The sequence below is a fragment of the Osmerus mordax genome, chromosome 24 (genome assembly GCF_038355195.1).
Source record: "Osmerus mordax isolate fOsmMor3 chromosome 24, fOsmMor3.pri, whole genome shotgun sequence".
Taxonomy (NCBI): domain Eukaryota; kingdom Metazoa; phylum Chordata; class Actinopteri; order Osmeriformes; family Osmeridae; genus Osmerus; species Osmerus mordax.
In genome coordinates, this window is record NC_090073.1 from 9,282,264 (window position 1) to 9,303,654 (window position 21,391).

The following is a 21,391-nucleotide window of genomic DNA, read 5'->3' on the forward strand; positions in this document are numbered from 1 at the left end:
AAAAGGATGACCATAAATCAACCCGCAGCTTCATGTGTTTCCGTGACAGCTAATATTACGGTTCCACAGCAGTAACAGTAGATGTTAGCACCCCCTGTTGGGTACGTTTTTTTTTTCAATCACACATTTTGTGTTTGAGCGACACCGCAGTCTCGAGTCAATATCAACCCCCCCCCCTTCCCCGTCCCCATCTTTCCGTGAAAGAGGAAGAAAGATCGCTGTCAGACACCTAGCTCATTAATTGGGCTCTCGGTCCATTTGCATTCCGCAGGTAACTGGGGAGCTTGGTTATCTGGCCATTCAATCTGTCACCATTCAGGCTGCTCAACAGCATACACAAAGGCAAACCAATTTCCAAAAGACTCGGAATGATCAAAATGTCTCCCCCTTAGCGCGGTTTGATTGAGAAGCCAGGTCATCGTTTTCCGTGTGACACCTCACAGCGAGAAACCTTCCCGAGTACATGGTGTGTTTCTTTCGGGCTGAGTCGAGGAACAAGCTGGTGTAGCGCTTTCCCAAGGTGATCTCAGTTATTTAATTATTTTTGCACCGTCAGCATCTAGGTGTTGCTGTGTCAAGTTTATATTAAGCTCCCGTTCGCGCATAAGCTTTTTCCTTTACTCTGGGTCTATGTAGTCAGAGATGACAGTGTGAGACATTTCCTGGATTAGTATGCAAAGCTGCCACGCCTGGCCAGCAACGCTGAACTAATTGTCGCTAGTCTGAAAGGGTAGAGTCCAATAAATTCCAACGGTCTTTAACGATTACAAACTGAGCGGAATACAGAAGAATATTATTACCATGATACTACCTCCACAACATGCATACCAAGACCTCAGGGTTTTAGAGAACACATTTGGTCGCTTTATGCAGTACTTTCTGGTAATCTCCCATTGGTGTAACAGCACAATACAAACCAACATATGACACAAAGCGTTTGAGAATATATCCAATTTTTATTGTTTGGTTTCAAATGATGTCCACACCTTTATCAATCAGTCAAAAACCTCTGACCTGCTGTAAACAGCTTTAAGTATATTGTAGTTTTAGTTTACAGCATCTCAGCACAAACCCACACAAGTCATCTACCACCACACACAGGAGGTACACCCACCCACCACACACAGGAGGTACACCCACCCCCCCCCCCCCCCCTACCACAGCCCGCTCAGGAGGGTCACCATCCAGCAACTTAACTCCAAATATCAATATACACCGTTTTATATTTCATGAGACATAGCCAATACAGGCCGGAGGAAGCCGTTCGAATTTCCTTCATGCGAAGGTGAGACATGATTTGTGCAACCTGGACAGTGACCTGCGCAGGTAAAGCAAAAGACTGTGGTGGAAGGTGGGTTTACCTCAGAGACTGTCGTCAAGGAAGCTTCCGGAGGTAATCGTCAGACAGAACGTCCGCAGGCTGGACGCCACGACCAAACATCCGCCTTCCTCCCCCCCCTGTCCAGCGTTATAACAGCCTTATAACAGCCTTATAACAGCCTTATAACAGCCTTATAACAGCCTTATAACACAGCACACAGGACGACACAGGATGGAATGACTTAAAGGGACGGAGGGCGGGGGGGCTGCAGAGCAACCAGGAGAGAGAGCTAGCGCGTGGTACAGACCTCTCATCACCTCACCTCTCCTTCCGGAAACAAATACTAAACAGGCAGAAAAGAAACGAACACACAAATTCATGCCTTCGACAGCACGGGCACTACGCCGTACCGTAAAACATCAAAAAGCTATGGTATGTAGAACAAGCTGACACACACACACACTCGATTAGGGAGGACCGAAAAAGGTGATTCCAGAATGTTTAGTGTTTCTAGCCATGACTTCTCTTTCCCCTCAGAACAGGAAGAGGGCCGCCGGGGGAGGGGGGAGGGGGGCTGGGCTGGAGTGACACAAGTGTGTTTCTCTGACGGACAACGCTGACCAGTGCGAGCCATTAGCGCCGTCTGTCACAAGCGAATATGAAGCAGTGCTGCAAAGACAGTGGAGACTCAACCGCTGATTACAGACACTAAATATAGCTACCAATTTGCAAAGACGTGAGGCGAGATAATCATATAAGAGAGGGAGAGAGAGGGTGAGCAAGCGAGAGACAGAGAGAGAGACAGACAGAGAGACAGAGAGAGAGACAGACAGAGAGACAGAGAGAGAGACAGACAGAGAGACAGAGAGAGCAGACATCATATGCATGCAGTCACGGGAGCAGTCTCACACAGTTTCTTCTACAGTGCTGACTGTGAACGGCAGCAAAGGTCAGTCCGAACTAGCGGCTCAGGGCGGCTCGGCCCGGGACACCAGACCTGCAGCAGGAGGGGGGGCTGGACACACTGGGCTGCTTCGTACAGTCACAGACTGACTGTGGGGCCACAACCTATCTGAGGATGGTGACTGGGGTTTGGCAAGAAGGAGGGACAGAGAGAGAGAGACAGAGAGAGAGAGACAGAGAGAGTCAGATAAGGACCTGGGGAGATCTGGGGTCTGTCTTCCTGGAGGAGGGGGTGATCAGAGATGGAGGGGGGTGAGGTTGGGGGAGGAGGGGGGGGTCCAGGGCGGCGGGGGCCAGGGTGGCGAGACGGAGGGGCTGGAGGGAGATGGTCCAAGCCAGGGTGTGGTGAGGGGCTGGGGGGGTCCAGGGTCTCTCCCCGGGCCTCAGTTCTTCAGCACGGCCTCCAGGCTCTGGAACACACACTGAGACACCTCTGGGGCTCGGCACTTCAAGGAGACCTGTGGAGGAGAGGTTACCAGGGTTACCAGGGTCACCAGAGGACCCCAGCTGCTGCTCTGCTAGCGTCAGCAGGGCTGTTAGCACTCATAGCAGGTTACATCAGGCCATAACAGGTTACAGCTGGTCATGCCCCGCTACGAAAGGTTACAACAGGTTAGAAAACCACACTAGTGGAGCCAAAAGGCCCATTCACAGCTGGAGAAGTTAAACAGCCAGTACGACATGCGGCAAGAAGAAGCAAACTAGGTCACAGAGAGCCGACACCGTACACAGTCAGCAGCACTCGCTCCAGCCGCCGGCTGCACTTCAACTCATCCAGGCAACACGTTACAAATGATTCATGAGCCTCTGATCCCGGCTGATGAGACCAGCGCCCGCGTGACGAGGAGGCTGAACCTAGCGGCTCCTCGTGCGTGTGACACACTCGTGCGTGTGACACACTCTAATGGGGCAGGGTTGTGAGGACTGGGAGCCATGTAAGGGGTATAATTAATTCCACAGATTTATCTAATCACGCATGAAAATGTGAATTTGGTCAATACGCCCCCGCCCCCCGCCCCCCCCCCCCCCCCTGCTATTCAAAAGCTCAGGTGCTTCATGTCTTTGATTTGGGGAGGAATGCATCAGCATTGTACAGGCTTTCTTTTCTCCTATCAGCTTGGAGAAAATGGTCTCCTCCCCCCCCCCCCCCCCCCCCCCCCCCCCCCCCCCCAGCCCTCCCCGCCCACACACACATCTCTAACCCGTCAGCTTTTGAAGTTTTCCCCCAGCAGAGCCGAGAGAGAGAGAGCATGTCTGTGTGGGAGGAAAACGTTCCTGGGAGAGCGACACGTGAACCTGGGACCTGCGTCCTGGGACCTGCGTCCTGGGACCTGCGTCCTGGGACCTGCGGATCTCAACTACACCCCCCACAGGGGGCAGCGAAGGGGCAGAAAAAGACTTGAAGGGGCACGAAGGGTAATCGAGAGCAGGGAGGAAGAGAGGAGCCTGGAGGAGAGCGAGCATTCCAACGCCAACCCCCGGACGAGCGCGACGCCCCACGCAGTCGGCGACACCGTTGCCATGGGGACAGGGGAGGCGAAGGCCTCTGACAAGTAGCAAAGCATTATGGGAACACTGGAGCCAATTAACAGGAGCGCAGTCCGAGGCCTGGTTCTATCCAGGCTAGTCTACGACTTAAAACACACCGTTAAATAACACAGCCAGCCGGCTTATCTCTCATCTCCTGCAAACACATCGCCTCTGACAAAAGGGCACACTGCAGGATGAAGTGCTGAATGCTGAGAGCCCAAGGCTTCCTCGCTCGGGATAAAAATAGCGTCCGTCTTAAAAGCACCTTGATGGGCGTTTGTGCATTCTGAGGCAGGGTTGGGTTAGTCCAGGCAGGGCGGGGGGGGGGGGGGGGGGGGGACTCAGGTCCAGCATGGACAGTCAGACACACATGCTACACAGTTAGCATCCCAGGACAGGAATAGAGGTCTGACAGAGACAGACAGACAGAGAGACAGAGAGAGAGAGCACCTGGGGGTAGATAAGGTGAGACCTGGGAGAGAACCAGGAGAGCCCGAGGAGGGGAGAGACTGGGGAGAGAGAGAGCAGCGACAGACAGAGACCTCTAAGGGCCTTTAAACGGAGAGGAATACACTAATAAATACCCACCTCCAGATCCTGTACACATGAGCCAATGGCACGAGGAGAGACAGAGACAACACAAGGACACAATCAACACAGCACATGCATCCAGGAGACACAACCCTGTCAACAGGAAACTACACACAGGTACACAATCCACAATCCAGCCCGGTGGGGGAGGAGGAAGGAAGAGGGGAGGAGGAGGAGGGGGGGGGAGGAAGAGAAGGCTGGAGGGGGGGGGAGGAGAAGGAGGGGGGGAGGAGGAGGAGGAGGGGGGAGGGAAGAGAAGGCTGGAGGGGAGAGGCATCAATGACCTGTGGACTAGCCGATATGACGTGGAAATGCCATCTTATGAATAAAAACATGATCCCAAAGCATGCTGGGTAATGGGCAGCGAGGCAGAGCGAGGCTTGGTCTCTCATAAGTCCTAGTTTGTCTGAATGGGGTCATTAATCACCCCAGATGCTTGCGTACAGTCACAATGACACCCTTTGCATGCACGTCACACGAGCACGGATACACACACACATCCCCTTCATGAGTCATCGAACAAGCCTGCAAACAAAGATACATTCTGGAATCTTATCATACAGACATCCTATTCTGGCCATATCACTCTTCCTGTCTTAACCTCGCCCTCCTCCTCACTCCCCCTCCCCTCTCCTCCCCCCCAGGTCTTACCGTGTAGGTGGGGTTCCCAGCCTGCACTCTGAGCTCTGCCAGCACCCAGATGTTGTTGGTCAGCTTGATGGACTGGTACAGCATGTCCTGGCCCTCCACCGTGCGCTTGGCGATGGTGAAGATGTTGCTGCCCTGCAGCTTGTTGGATGCTGCATCTGCCAGGGGAGAGATATGGGGGTCAGGTGGCTGAGCGGTTAGGGAATCAGGCTGTGCTAAATTACATTGTGTCCTTGGGCAAGGCACTTCACCCTACTTGCCTCGGGGGGAATGTCACTGTATTTACTGTAAGTCGCTCTGGATAAGAACGTCTAATAAATGACTAAATGTAGAGAAGCTTCTGTCTGAGCAGCTCTGCTACCACGCTGACGTGCCATACTCCAGCATGGAGCACTAAGCTGCTCCTCACCGTGTAACTCTAACCCCCCTCTCTCTCCCTCCACCCCTCTCTCACCCAATGTCTGTCTCCCTCTCCTCCCTCTCCTCCCTCTCCTCCCTCTCCTCCCTCTCCTCCCTCTCCTCCCTCTCCTCCCTCTCCTCCCTCTCTCCCCCCCTCTCTCCCCCCTCTCTCCCCCCCTCTCTCCCCCCTCTCTCCCCCCTCTCTCCTCACCTGAGTTGAGATGACAGTCTTTGATCTGGAACTGGGACTCGTGTTCATTAGGGATGTCCTTCCAGGTTCCCAGGAACACCTGCCGGTCTGGGAGAGGAGGAGGAACATGAAGGTGAGCTCCAGGCCCCCCTGCAAACCCCTGCTGCCAGCCCCAGCCTGAAGCTCCATATGGGGGCTAGAGGCACCACATCTCCCCCTGGGCCTTTAGGGCCCTGGAGGATCCAACAGCACAGTTATGAAGTAGCACACACACACACACGCAGACAAACAAGCGTGTTGTGTGCACACACACACAAGCACAAAGCTCTTTAAACACTGACGCATCCGTCACGTTTGACGTCAGCCGGCTTGTTTTGCTGTAGAGCAGAGAGACAGGGTGAGACAGGGAGAAGGGAGACAGGGGGTGAGACAGGGAGAAGGGAGACAGGGGGTGAGACAGGGAGAAGGGAGAGAGGGGGTGAGACAGGGAGCAGGGAGAGAGGGGGTGACACAGGGAGCAGGGAGAGAGGGGGTGAGACAGGGAGCAGGGAGAGAGGGGGTGAGACAGGGAGCAGGGAGAGAGGGGGTGAGACAGGGAGCAGAGAGAGAGGGGGTGAGACAGGGAGCAGAGGGAGAGGGGGAGACACAGGGAGCAGGGAGAGAGGGGGAGACACAGGGAGCGGGGGAGACACAGGGAGCAGGGAGAGAGGGGGAGACACAGGGAGCAGGGAGAGAGGGGGTGAGACAGGGAGCAGGGAGAGAGGAGGTGACACAGGGAGCAGAGAGAGAGGGGGTGAGCCAGGGAGCAGAGGGACAGGGGTGAAACAGGGAGCAGAGACACTCACCCATCTTGCCATCCTCCACAAACAGCATGCTGATAGGGTACTGGCAGCTGAAGTAGAACACGTCAATGTTGTTCTTCACAGCCACCTGTGTGTGGGGGGGGGGGGGGACAGGAAGAATGAGAGAGTGAGAGCGAGAGAGCAATAACAGAAATAATGATTCATTGTTTTCAAGTGGTCTGAAAGGATAGGAAACGCAGTGTGTGTGTGTGTGTGTGTGTCAGGACTGTGTTTCTCTGAACATGCTAAAGCAGAGCAGGACTAGGTGGCCCTGACAGGACAGCCTGGATCATTCACCGAGGACAGCTCAGTTTTGAGGCAGCCAAAAACCAACGGCAGAATGTCTGATTCTGGTTGTGCTGACATGAGCGTTCTCCAGTTAAACAGCGCTCTCCAGAAGATAATTGCTACACGGCATTGAGAAGCAGCCAGAGAAATAACAGCTTCCCTTGACAACATGCAACAGCCCTACTGGTTTAGAGTGTCTCCTGGGTTTATGGTGTGAAATCTTCCCAAAATTAAAAAGGCAACATTGTGGTTTGGTACCGTAGGTTCATCATAAATCATGTCTTTAAAAAACGGAATCGTTCTGGGGCTGAATCCTGGGCTGGGCTGAGGGAGATCAGAGAGAGAGGGAGGGGGGTGGGTGGGGGGGACCCAGCCAGAGGTGCTGGCGTGTGGGGACACTAATGACAGGCGCTCCTCTCTGTATGAGCAGAGGGATCTCCTTATCTCCCCTCTCCAGCTGCTCTCTCTCTCTCTCTCCCTCCCCCCCCCCCCCAACTGTCACTTCAACAGCCCTGATTCGCCGCGGCCCCATCTCCACGACGACGACTCCTTTGTGTGTATGAAGAAAACGAATCAAGAGAGTTGTAGAAGGTCTCTTGCGTGGTGCCTGTTGTAGCATGGGAATCCGATACACTGGGTTTGAGCTTCTTTGAGATGAAGCTCACAGGAAAACAGCAAGCCAGTCAGGTGCTGGTTGGTGCTGTGTAGGGTGGGTGGGGCTGTGAGCTGTGGGTGGGGCTGTGTGGGGGTTACCTGGAGGTTGTTGAGGGGTTCCATCTTCATGACGGGGCCCACCGTGCTGAGGGGCAGGCTGGCCTCGATGGTCTGGTTCGGGCTGAGAGGAGTGAGGATCTGGAGGGGCCCGGCTGGGGCCAGGCCGAAACTACACACAGAGGAGAGACCAGTCACAGAGAGACACAGAGGAGAGACCACTCACAGAGAGACACAGAGGAGAGACCAGTTACACAGAGGAGAGACCAGTCACAGAGAGGAGAGACCAGTCACAGAGAGATACAGATTTGAGACCAGTCACAGAGAGGAGAGACCAGTCACAGAGAGGAGAGACCAGTCACAGAGAGGAGAGACCAGTCACAGAGAGGAGAGACCAGTCACAGAGGAGAGACCAGTCACAGAGACACACAGGAGAGACCAGTCAGAGAGACACATAGGAGAGACCAGTCACAGAGAGACACGTAGGAGAGACCAGTAACAGAGACCAGTCACACAGACAAACTGACATCACAGCTGGTTCACCGGTACGACCTCTGACCTGTTTCTGTTGAACTGGATGGCGAAGTCGCTCATAACGCTCATGGCCTTGTTAGTGATGGTCAGCTCCATCTGGATCACCCCCGCCCGGCGCGCAAACGTACCGGAGATCTCCAGACCCTTGGCCTTCATGGCTGGGAGCCACACCTGGAAACACACCAAAACACCTTACTTCCTGTATACAACACCCTACTTACATTTACATTTAGTCATTTAGCAGATGCTCTTATCCAGAGCGACTTACAGTAAGTACAGGGACATTCCCCCCGAGGCAAGTAGGGTGAAGTGCCTTGCCCAAGGACACAACGTCATTTTGCAGAGCCGGGAATCGAACCGGTAACCTTCAGATTACTAGCCCGACTCCCTAACCGCTCAGCCACCTGACTCCCCTACTTCCTGTATACAACACCTTACTTCCTGTATACAACACCATACTTCCTGTATACAACACGTACTTCCTGTATACAACACCCTACTTCCTGTATACAACACCCTACTTCCTGTATACAACACCATACTTCCTGTATACAACAAGTACTTCCTGTATACAACACCTTACTTCCTGTATACAACACCTTACTTCCTGTATACAACACCTTACTTCCTGTATACAACACCGTACTTCCTGTATACAACACGTACATCCTGTATACAACACGTACTTCCTGTATACAACACGTACTTCCTGTATACAACACGTACTTCCTGTATACAACACCATACTTCCTGTATACAACACCATACCGGCCCTATAATACATCTAAGCTGCTTTTAGACAGTTTACAGTTCAACTTCACAGTCAGATATTTCCAGTCTGGAACATCGAAAAGAGGAACGCACCGTCTTAGGTGGGATGTAGGCTCCCGTCGGCATGCCAACGCTCCCTCCCAGGTCAAACAGGTCGCCGAGGCCGCCCCCCACAGGGGCGTTCAGGGAGGCGGGCATAACAGCAGGGGGCGCCCCGAAACCCACGCCCATCTGGGGAACCCGGAGAACCAGACAGTCAACCGGTCAGTCACCTCAGAAACACAGGAGAGGAGGTATGGTGGGGGCTGAACCTTCAGGAACTTACCGCTGGACTGCCTCCTATGTCTCCTCCAAGCTGGAGAGAGAGAGAGAGAGTGAGAGAGACAGAGAGAGAGATAGAGTGAGGGAGAACAAGAGAGACAGAGAGAGAGAGAGAGAGAGAGAGAGAGAGAGAGAGAGAGAGAGAGAGCGAGAGACAGAGCGAGCGAGAGCAAGGTTATTATGACATCATCTGAGATTCACTTAGTCATCCTAGGTGATGTTGGGGTGATGGAGGGGGGGTGGTGGAGGGGGGGGGGGTGATGAGATTGTGAGGTGGAGGAGGGCTAAGACAACCTGGTTACCACAACTCATGACCTCCACAGGGAACTGGACTAAACCGGACCAGACCGCCTCTCCTTCTGACATCTGTGATGTTTGAAAGGCGGTAGGTACAGAGCTCAGCTCAGGAAGAGACATGACTTCAGGTTTACAGCTACAGGAGGGGTTTGAGAGCCTATAGGTTCATACTGAGATCACCAGCAAGCTGAGGTCTACGGCTAGCTACCACACAACCACTAGGGTGTGAAGGAGAGTGACCCCAGAGGGTCAGGGGTCACGGAGGGGGGGTTGGGGGGGCTGGCTCTACTGGCGTCCCCGGACCAACCTGGGCATGGTAGTACTCTGGGGACTGGGGGCTCTGAGGCTGGGGGCTGGGCGACTGGGCCTCCATCCTGAGGGGGATGTGAGGCTGGTGGGGGGAGGGGGAGAGGACAGAGGCCAGAGGTGAGAGGGCAGGAGAGGATCTATGCCTCAGATGACTGCCTCATTTTAGAGGCAGTTTAGAGTCACCACAACCGGTGGTGCAGGTAGACACATGGACAGTAAATAGAGACAGTAACAGGTAAAGATATCAGTAATCAACAGAAATATCGTAGTAACAGTATAAATAAACACTGAGGCCGGCTGGGATGATGTCACAATGTTATGACGTGTGTGATGTCACAATGGTATGGTGTGATGTCACAGTGCGTGTGTGTGTGTGTTCCCCCTCCTATAGTTACCGGTTCAGACTCATCCCCCATCTGCAGGTGTTGCATTGAACAAAGAAGGTAAAAAAAAAAAACACACAAGTGTCACAAGGAGAGAAGAAGAAGAAACGAGGAAACAGAAATGAAGAGAGAGAGAGAGAAGGATGTCAGCATTTCTGAGTTGAGGGGAGAGAGGGAGGTTGGGGTGGAGGGAGGGAGGTTGGGGGGGAGAGGGTGCAGGGGCACCAGACCCACCAGGCTGTCCAGCCCCCCGCCCAGGAGGTCCATGGTCCCCAGCTGCATGGCGGCAGGGGGGGGGCGGGGGCCCCGAGGTGGCAGGGCCGGCCAGATCCAGGTTGAGCAGGTCCCCCAGGAGGTCTCCCTGGGACGGGATTACAGCAGGGGGGGCCTCGGCCCCCGGGCCCCCCGCCACGGAGCCCACCTCCGGGCTCTCCACACTCTCCCCACTGCTGGGGGGGGAAGGAGGGGGGGAAACAGCATTCAATTATTCAAGTCTTTCGTTTCGCAATCCTAGTTTCCTGCGTGTGTGTAAGTATGTGTGTGCGATAGTACATATATGTGTGCAGTGTTTCCCCTACCATTATATTAGAGGGACGCCAGATCACAAAATAAGTCATTTAAGGTTACCTTTCCTATAAAACAGGTCTATCGCTTGCTCTTTTATTAAACTACCCCCCCCCCCCAAAGCTGTAAACCTAGGGGAAACACTGGTGTGTGTGTGTGAGACTCACGATCCGGTGCGAGCCGGCAGCCTCTTGTGCTGGACTCCGCGGCTGCCCTCCACAAAGGCACTGGGGGGCTTGTGGTAGACGGAGGCCAGGGTGCCGATGTGACAGATGAGCTCCTCCAGCAGGGTGGGCTCGATCAGGTCCGTCTCCTCCGAGATCAGGGGCTTCTCAGCCAGAACCACCTCCTTGGCTGCCACCGGGTCGGTGGAGAGCAGGCGCCAGTAGATGTAGCCCCGGTCACGCAGGTCAGGGTTGTCAGAGTCCTGGGGTGGGGGAGGAGGAGGAGGGAAGGGGGAGAGGAGGAGAGGGGGGGGGGGGGAGAGGGAGAGGAAGAGAGGGGGGAAGGGGTAGGAGGAGAGGGGGGGGAAGGGGGAGAGGAAGAGAGGGGGGAAGGGGGAGGAGGAGAGGGGGGGGGAAGGGGGAGAGGAGGAGAGGGGGGGAATGACTGTTTAATACTATAATCATCTAACCCCCCGCTGCCGCCACCACACACACAAACACACACACACACACTCTCCCTCCACATCCAACCTCCCTTCCCCCTCCCTTGCCTCCCCCCTCATCTACAGGATCTCTGGGTGGGAAAACAGGACGCTAGGCAGCTTGTCTCCTCTGCAGCTCTCTCCTTCAGACCTGGTGATACCATCTCACGCGCCCTGGTCGATTCAGCGCTGAGAAAAACACCTGTGTGCGTACAAAGCTATGAAGGTGACCTTGCTGCATTCAGCTACCCCAGACTCGCCAACTATTCAGGGCGTGACAATACCCTGTTGAGATTCCCTTCTGTCAGGCTATATAGTCATGCCCGGTTCTTTCAGCAGGGCCGACGAGTATCGTCTGCAGCGGGTGTCATCGTCATCGTCGTGGGAGAATGAGGGCAGAGCGCTGTCTGAATGACCTCCCAGCATGCAATGCGTGTGTGTAGTGTGTGTGTGTGTGGGACCCACCTGTGTGGCCAGGCTGAGGACCTGCTGCACCAGTTCCTGGGTCTCCGTGGGCTTCTTGAGGAACAGCTTGACGATGGCTGTTAACAGCTGCAGTTGCACCTGTCAGGTTACACACACACACACTCTGGTTACACACACACACACACACTCTCTGGTAATACAATACAATAGGGGTCAGGTGGCTGAGCGGTGAGGGAAGCGGGCTAGTAATCTGAAGGTTGCCAGTTCGATTCCCGGCCGTGCCAAATGACGTTGTGTCCTTGGGCAAGGCACTTCACCCTACTTACCTCGGGGAGAATGTCCCTGTACTTACTGTAAGTCGCTCTGGATAAGAGCGTCTGCTAAATGACTAAATGTAAATGTAAATGTAATCCACCCCCACACCCAGAGACGGGGCACATTGTGGGGTGAGTGTGGAGCTCTGACCTGGGTGCTCTCGTCGTGGAAGCCCTCCAGGAAGCTCTCCAGCAGCTCGTCAGCGTTGTCGATCCTCTCGGCGTACTCGCCCACGATCCAGATCATGGCGGCGCGAGCCTCCGGCTCGTCCAAGGAGTCCAGGTTCTCACACAGGGTAGCGATCACGCTCTCGTACCTGGAGACACGAGCAGCACGCCTGGGTTCACACACACGCTTTTCCCCAGCACGCCACTTCATCCCAGAATGTGTTTTTGTCGTGCTAGACGTAAAAACGCTTTTATTTCTGTGGCCCTTTTGACGAGCGACGTCACAGATGAGATTCACGTACGCCCGCAGACGAGGAGAAACTGAGAGGAAAAATGGAAGGAACTTTGAGAGCAGCAGTTCAGCGAGGGATCCCCTCCACCAGAGACGGTCGGTGACACAGGAGGTGCAGAACACAGACACGCATCCAGAGTGGAGATGAAAATAAAAGCCTTAAAAATACCACCACTCTGGCACCACTCTTGGGTGTGTCGAGTTGAATCTTAAAAGCCAGGACTGCATTAGCATTGGTACTTCAGCTTTTTCTATCTCTCTCCCATTAGGTCTATTGATCACACACTCCTGTTTGAACCCACTAATAAAAGATTTCACAGTCTGTGAACTTTTATTATGCAACAATTCAGACTCCTTCTTCTTATGTGTGTATATTTTGTTGACTGCACTTAATAAGAAAGCTGTGACGATGCAATTATTAAACTGTAACGGCTGGCCGACACGCAACAAACATTGTTTTTGACTTCTAATTAGTTAATGAATAGTTAATGAGGCCAGGTAGCCGTTTCCCTCGGTGACACAGCTGTTAAACAGCACAGGAGCTGAGTGGAGCCTCACTCTCTTACACGATGCAAGACAAGCAGAAAAACGTTTAAGTTGGTTTAATGAGCTCCCTCTCTCTCTCTCTCTCTCTCTGCTTCTCCCTCACCATTATTGGAGGAACACATCAGACTCCAGAAAGTGTGTGTGCGTGTGTGTGTATATACACTCGTATGTGCAAAATTGCTTGATGCATAATCATGCATTCCCAGACGACAATCCATAACTAAAGTAGTGGTATAGACTGGTCCTTTAGGGAAATCCAAGCGGGTGGTAATCCAAAATCACACACTGGAACATCCGGTTAGCTGACTCCAACGATACGTTGTTTTCCCCACTGAGATACTGCTGCAGAGATGCTAAACGCAATCTCCTTTGATCAATGAGGTCTGTCAGGAGAAAACTAAGCCTGCAGTAAAGAATAATTCACCCCTCGCAGCTTCACTGACGCCCTAAACACAATCACCCACTGACAGACACACGACTGGAGCAATCCCTTAAACAGGAAATCTGATTTACATCAGATTGTTTTTTCTATTTAGCCTTTCTTCAAACGCACCGCAAGAGCCTGTTCGCGAGTGAATTCCGAGACATTAGATTCCTAGATAAACGTCTGAAATAAATTTCCTTCCGGCTGTCCGGTCGTTTCCCGGGAGATGAGGAGCTGGTGGCCGACAGGTTAACATACTTGTTGGGGTATTTGCGGAAGATGTCCTTAATGACCACGATGGCCTCCTGGACCACGTAGTTGACCTTGGTCTGGATGAGGTCCAGCAGGGTGCTGACACAACGCTCCGCGGATTGCTGACAAACACAGGAGGGGGGAGGGGGGGGGGAGAGAGAGAGAAGGGGGAGAGAGGGGGGGGGGGGGGAGAGAAAGAGGGGGAGAGACCTGTCAGTCTAAACCAGCCCTCGCTAGCTAACCTGTAAACACTCACAGGGAAGCATTCCAACTTTAAAACATTCGCCGGAGGGGCCTGGGAGTCCTAATGCCAGTTAGAACCTGTGAACGTTTCGACGTGTTACACAGCTGATCACATGCAGGGTATGTGTGTACAAACTCTGACACTTAATCACATGACACACAAAGTCACATGACACACAACAGATGAGACCACACGGTCAGGAGACAGCTCGTAAACACAGCACTGGGTTCGTCTCCGGCAGCCTTCAGATCCTGCCGGTGTCATGTGACAGTGTCATGTGACGAGCCCTCACCTCCACCTTGATGGCACAGCGCCCGATGGCTCGCACTGCCTTACGCACAAAGTCCACGTCCACCTCGGTGGCGTACTCCTTTAGCTCGGCCAGCACCTACGAGACAGAATCCCTGTCACAGGCCTGCGTACGTACAGTTTATCACAGACTTACTGACAGGCGTACATGATACCTGCAGCAGCTAGTCATCACTTGATAAGATATCTGCTGGATTAGAAGAAGCTACTCAATCAGACATGACTAAACCATCCTCTGCCTGACGGGCCTTTATTGAAGACCGTCGCCAGGGGCGACTGGTTACCTGGGCGATGTTGGCCTGGGAGGCCAGGCGGATCATGATGTCCAGCTTCTCCAGCTTGACGTAGATGGGGTCGTTGTACTTGACAAAGAACACCTTCATCTCATGCTTCAGGATCTCAGGCCTGAGGATCAGGAGACCACAGTCGTTACCAGAACCATCACCTGCTGCGTATCGGTGGAGTCAGGTGGCTGAGCGGATAGAGCATCGGGCTAGTAATCTGAAGGTTGCCAGTTCGATTCCCGGCCGGTGCACATGACGTTGTGTCCTTGGGCAAGGCACTTCACCCTACTTGCCTCGGGGAGAATGTCCCTGTACTTACTGTAAGTCGCTCTGGATAAGAGCGTCTGCTAAATGACTAAATGTAAATGTATCGATCCCAGGAAAGAGCCTGTTTAAATATGGATGCACATCCACTTATGCATCTCTCAACGGCGGGTAAAAGGGACGGCAGGAAGGAAGGCTGGCGGCCGTCAAGAGAAAAGGGATGTTAACTGAGCTGTGGCTGGTAAATATAGAACGTTCCTGTACTCTAAACATCAATATCCTGTTGGAACCACTGCACTTTTGATGCTGGATCTTCTGCTGGACTTTCTATTTTCACCATTAGTATGTCGCTATGGATAAAAGCAGCTGGCTAAAAGAACCAAAACGTCAACAGTAAACTGTCATCAAGATGGGGTGCAACAGATAGTGAGACAGGGAGTTAGAGAGGGAGTGAGACAGGGAGTGAGACAGGAAGTGAGACCGGAAGTGAGACAGGAAGTGAGACAAGTCGTCAGACAGGAAGTCCTTCCTACCGCTTCTGGACGATGAGGTTGATGTTCCTGAGGGCCACGTACTGCAGCTCCGGCTCGGCCGACAGCAGGGTGACCAGCGGTGGAGCCAGCTTCTTCAGCAGGGTGCTGTAGTAGTCCAGATCCTTAGGAAGCATCTCCATGAACTTCATGAGCACCTTGACGGCTGAGAGCACCACCGCCGAGTTGGCGTGGGACAGGCGAGGGGTGACGCGCTCGCAGATGCTGAAGGACAGAAGAAGAGGAGAGTCAGGAAGTGTGACGGATACAGACTGTCCACTCCACGTGACTCGGAGGAGCGCCGGTGACCTCTGACCTCTGGGACTCGCGGTCATCGCGGGGGGTGTAGTTGGCCAGGCAGTCCAGGATGAAGATCTGGCCCCACTCGGTGCACTCGTTCAGGGCCGTCAGCAGCTTGTTGATGGACTGGGGGTTGAGGTCCAGCAGGTTGCTGTTGGGGTGGGACTCAGCTATCTCTGACAGGGCTGCCACGGCATTAGCTACCACCTGAGAGAGAGACAGAGGGAGAGACAGAGGGAGACATAGAGGGAGAGAGAGACATAGAGGGAGAGAGAGAGGGAGACATAGAGGGAGAGAGAGACATAGAGGGAAAGAGAGAGACAGAGAGGGAAAGAGAGAGACAGAGAGGGAAAGAGAGAGACAGAGAGAGAGACAGAGACAGAGAGAGAGAGAGCGAGAGCGATAGAGAGATAGAGAGATAGAGAGATAGTGAGATAGAGAGATAGAGAGATAGAGAGATAGAGAGAGAGAGAGACAGAGTATGGGACAGAGGAACAAGTTGAAAATGTAGGTCAACTCCCCCCCGATGCCCGCAGGCCAGCAGTCTAGACCAGGGCCTGGCCTGGCCGGCGTGGCTGGGCAAGGGAGCCTCACCATGGGGTTGGAGTCTGATATCAGGTCCTTGAGGGTGTCCAGGAAGCCCTGGTCCTCCACCAGCTGGGCGTTGATGTCGTGGAGCTTGGCCACGCACACGGCCGCCGTCTTCCTCACGTAGGGGTCCTCGTCCTTCAGACACTTCCTCAGCGGCTCGCACAGGTACTCCGTGATCTTGTCCACGCGGATGCAGCCCATGGTGCGTACGGCCAGGGCTCGGATCAGGGGGTTGGGGTCCTCGCAGTCCTGGAGGAGGGGGGGAGGAGGTAAACATCAGTGCTCCTGAGTGTGCGACACAAGTACCAGGCCAAGGTTTTTGCCTTTTTAGGACGCCACATCTCAGGTCCGAGGCACAGCGAACAAAAATAATACTCCAGTGCAACAGTATCATCTCAAATACAGCAGGTAGGTAATTAACAAAACTGTCTGGCGTACCTTGACGAAGGTGTTGACCGCCATGATAGCCATGTCAGGCTGGCTCTTGGCGTAGTTCATCAGGTAAAGGTACACCAGCTTCTTCAGCTCCAGGTTGTCGGTCTGCATGCAGTTCACCACGTCTGGAAACAAGGCACTGAGACACAAGCACAAGTCAGAGTCTTAGCTCACAAGTCAGAGTCAGATTCCTAGCTCACAAGTCAGAGTAAGAGTCAGAGTCCTAGCTCACAAGTCAGAGTCAGATTCCTAGCTCACAAGGTCAGAGTCAGAGTCTTAGCCCACAAGTCAGAGTAAGAGTCAGATTCCTAGCTCACAAGTCAGAGTCAGAGTCTTAGCCCACAAGTCAGAGTAAGAGTCAGTCTGTGGAGGGAACGTACCTCACGTCTTGCCAACCGTCATGGAGGCGATCACCTTTCTTCACTGCCTCCTTTTTCTTTTCCTTCTTGTCGCTGTTCAGCTCAGCTTCAGCTCGAAGATCTCTCCTACAAACAGCAGTCAACCAACAAAAACATCAACCGACGAACGAAAACCGTTCGACAAGGGGGTCTGTTCAACAGGTAGCATTTGAAACTTCTATATGAAACGGCTAGTTCTGACCAAATGATTTGATTGGACAAGGAAAGGGTTGGTATTGCTTGGCAACAGTCCGTCGGAGTTGCAGAACTATTTTGTGATGGCGGAACCAAAGAAATGATAATAATCGAAATCATATCATCTGTAGTCGCTTTGTAACTAAAAAATGGCGCTTAATGTTGCATAAAAGCAAAAACACTCAAAGGTTGTGCGTTTATTGCTGAATACCATCAGGATCGTGCCGACATTCAGCAATGCCACACTCCCCCTCGGGTGACACTGCTTAACACAGGCTGGCCTACGTCAACAACAACTCCAATTGGTGACATGACCACACACACGGGGAAGCAACGTGAGATCTCAGAGGTTCGGATGAATCCTTGCACATCTCTGATGGAGGCCTATCGACCCTGCTCTATTTGTGTAGCCTACTGTGGCCTCCCCTCAGGCTAGCTAGCTGAGCCGTTTGGATCTCAGATGGATGCTGCTGCATGTCCAGGGAGTTTGCTCTGGGCTCAAACACACACACACACACACCTGCCAGTGGGACTAACCCATAGCTTTGAGACAAGCACATCTCACGGCTAACACCATCATGAGGGAAATAATCATCTGATCGGTGCTGAGGCAGTCAGGGTTGATGTCAGCAGGTGGCAGTTAGGGGTGGTAGGGGTGAGAGGGAACACTCACGGGTTGAGACAGGGCCAAGGAGAGACAGAAGGGGTGGGGAACTTTTAGAGAGTTAATGCCCAATGTTCCTAAGCCGATTCAGGTGACTAGAACTGCTGCCTTTATCACACAGCCAGTGTTCTGGCCAGCCCAGGGATCGCTCTCCCCTTCCTCTGGAACTCTCTGTGGCTGATACGATTTAGCGCAGGCCGAAGCTTTAGATTCAAAGCAGATACTAACAGAAATCTAGGGATAATAACATTTAAGGGAAAAAATCGAGTGAAGCATTCAGACCTTTCTTGGTAGTGGTGAAATACTTGGAGTCCGTCATCTTGGATCCGAATTGTCGGTTCTCCTGCGAAAGATACACAGTGGGATGACTAAGAGAATAACAACATACAAAAAAAAATTTCCTGAAGAGAGAGGGAACCACAGAGGAAACAGGGTTTAAAAAAAAAATACAAGTGCCAGAAAATCAGGAGGATATCCTTTCTTCAACACTGAGACTTTATGGGTTTTCTGGAGGATAACACAATGGTTTCTAAGCAAAAGAAGCACATCAGTTGGCCAAATGCAACCTTTGAAACCGTCTATGTCAGCACATTGTCCATCAGGATGCTTGCCTATATCTGCCCTCTGGGGTCTCCATCTCATAAGCTGTCTGCAGTACTGCAGCACTAAGCACTAACCCATTTCCTGTTTTTGAATTCACTTTTGATCCACTACCCTTCATGTGAAAGGTCGTCCCATTACGAAAAAAAAGTACTCTGGGATTAAATGCACCCCATGATGCAAAATAGTAAACTGTGGCGCTCTTTGGTAAAATATACATTTTTACAAAGTATGCTCAACTGCGTGAATCAAAAATAGAAAACTCGATATTTACATCGAAGCTAGCAAGCTAGCAAGTAGCTAGCTTCAATTTTGACAGCTGTCACAATACAGTACAGCAGTGATACAAAGTATCTAATTAACATACTGACGTAACTACTCCATAAAATATAAGTAGACTAGCTACTGTGACAAACAACAAACGAAAACTGTTTCCGCATCAATACACGGTGAAAAGATATCGGCTAAAACATAACGACTGTATGTAGCATCTATGTAGCAAGCCATATGTTACGCCAGCCAAGTTATAGCTAGCTAGTTAGTTAGTGGTGCTAGCACACTAGTAGCAAGCTAAACAAAATAGCCAGAAGTCCACCGGGGCTAAGTAGCTAGTTAAGTTAGTCTAGCAGTAACTAACATAACAAGGAATCAAACTAACATAACTAGCCAGTTGTAACTATCTAGTTAGCTAGGCGATAGCTTGATCACCGAAGAATAGCTAACATTTAGTTAAGGTAGACTTCACTGTCATTTTCCTAGAAGCAGTAGGCTAGACTTGCGCTAGCTGAGTTGTAATTAAATAAGCTAGCTAGAGCTGTAGCTTTTGTGAAGCTAAAGATGACCATTACTGGCTACTGACTGTCAACTACAATCGAACAGCTCACAAAAAGTTACAAATAAACTGTGGTTGGTAGTTAATCACTCACGCATAGCTGATTTGCCCATTCCTGCATGTTTGCAGTGGATGAATGAACTTGCTACACAACAACAACTGCTAACGAGAAAGCTAATGTTAGCTACGCTACACTTGCCACATCCAGAGCCTCTGGCGCTGATGCTATGTCCCTGCTAACGAAGACATGACCTTCTAAGTAGAGGCTTAAGGAAGCCTTATCCCGGATAGTTAAGCTCTTAATCTAACGACCTATTTTAAAATCCAACCAAACAGAATTAACGTACCTTCTGAAGTTAAAATTAGGCTCTACACATGGAAATTCAAGAGGAAAATTCCAGACTTCTTACCGAGGCAGGCTAGAGAAGTATTTGATTTGGCCTTCGTCGCCTCCCACTTCCGATTTCCGCAACAAGGACATTTTTACTTTACCATTCGAAAATTGGGAGGTGTACTCTACGTTCTAAATTAATATTTTCATTTTTTCATCATTTTTTAATTCATTCATTCAAGCCTTTGAATTAAGTGAATTAATCTCCTTCATAGCAGTTAATATGACTCTACAAGTTGCACTCAACATTTTGTAAAAAATAAATCCACACTTTTGCATTGCAGTATTGCTATTTAATGCATCCAGAAGATTTTTTTTTCACTACATTTATTTGACATGTTTAAAGAGAAGATGCTGAAACGTCAGCAAATAATGCTTTAACAAATGAATTCTGCTTGACATTTCATGAACAGTTTTATTTTGTATTCAGTCATTTATAAATATTTCCAAGAGAAAAAGAGAAAGAATCTTGACATTTACAAGCTGTGCTGGACAAACAAAACCAAACGCGCAAAAATAGTTGACATAAAACTCATCGGAAGATTGTAATCGTTCTGTATTTGTAATCATATTTGTCGGAAGTGACATTTACCCAATCCCAACATCAGGTCTGACCTTCTGTCTGACCTTCTGTAAATTATTGGATGTTTTAACATACCAACATATTACCCATCATTTAAAAACTTAAATATAACAGCACAAATGCATGAACTTTTAAACACCTTCAATAAGCAATACAGTGAAATCAACTTTATACTGGTCAGATAAGAATTCAAGTCAACCATAGATAAATATGTGAAACACTCAATATAGAGTTTCTTAATGGCAGACAGTGAAGGGCCAAGGTTAGCAGTGTGTATGAATGTGTAGATTTGATCTCCAGGTATTCCAGTATCCTAAACCAGATATTCCTAGAATATGAAATTAAAGTGTTTATAACGTTATTCCCTTTACACAGTCGTATGGTATAACATCCGGATTGTCTAGTAAAACATTGTATTCGTATCTGGTTTGTAGTGATTATTTGGTCGACTGTGGTAGTGAAAGGGAATGGCGAGACAGTTTAAAAAGCAGTTTATGAAGAATAAAGGTCAAAGTCAGCCTTAAAACCAAAGGTATGACAATAAAATGCGCTTGTGACTGTGTCATCAGTATGTCCAATATTTTGTCATTCCCAATCTATTGATGTATAGAACACCTGTTCTTCGTGTTCCTGGTTCCTCTCTCCATATTGACCACCTTCCACCTACATTAAAAACGGTCCCTTCAGACCAACGAGCCTTGATTTAAATAAATAAATAAGCCCCAAATCACTCAATTTCTCGCTTATACAGCACCCCCCCCCCCCCCCACCCTACATTTTCTCATACAGTATGTACATTGATGGTCGTACACACGAATCGTAGACCTATCATTAATAATTCAGCTAATGGTGCCACCAACACTATCCCTCTTGCGTTCGTTCCTTCCATTCCGTCTATGAAACCCTCCTGATGTTTTACAAGTTCAGAAGCCTCATGCCAGCACCACAAATCCATCCTAGCCCTGCCAGGTAACCGATGATGCCAATTAGGCACTATGTCCTAACAGGAGGCGTTCATATTCATTACATTATCCATCATTC

The 21,391-nt window shown here is 51.0% G+C and overlaps 1 protein-coding gene across 1 annotated transcript; it reads right to left on the reverse strand.

Moving 5' to 3' along the window:
- Window positions 1-1,132: 1,132 nt before the first annotated feature.
- Window positions 1,133-19,817, reverse strand: ap1b1 (adaptor related protein complex 1 subunit beta 1). Its single transcript, XM_067227986.1, is given in 25 exon segments — window positions 1,133-2,742; window positions 5,057-5,211; window positions 5,664-5,750; window positions 6,488-6,572; window positions 7,526-7,655; window positions 8,043-8,188; window positions 8,882-9,019; window positions 9,114-9,143; window positions 10,111-10,131; window positions 10,333-10,396; window positions 10,398-10,544; window positions 10,830-11,089; window positions 11,774-11,872; window positions 12,200-12,365; window positions 13,737-13,852; window positions 14,267-14,362; window positions 14,568-14,688; window positions 15,365-15,586; window positions 15,678-15,868; window positions 16,256-16,501; window positions 16,691-16,826; window positions 17,068-17,152; window positions 17,155-17,172; window positions 18,227-18,287; window positions 19,724-19,817. Coding segments are annotated over 24 exon segments (2,871 nt in total). The 5' UTR covers window positions 18,264-18,287; window positions 19,724-19,817; the 3' UTR covers window positions 1,133-2,667.
- Between the last annotated feature and the right edge of the window lie 1,574 nt (window positions 19,818-21,391).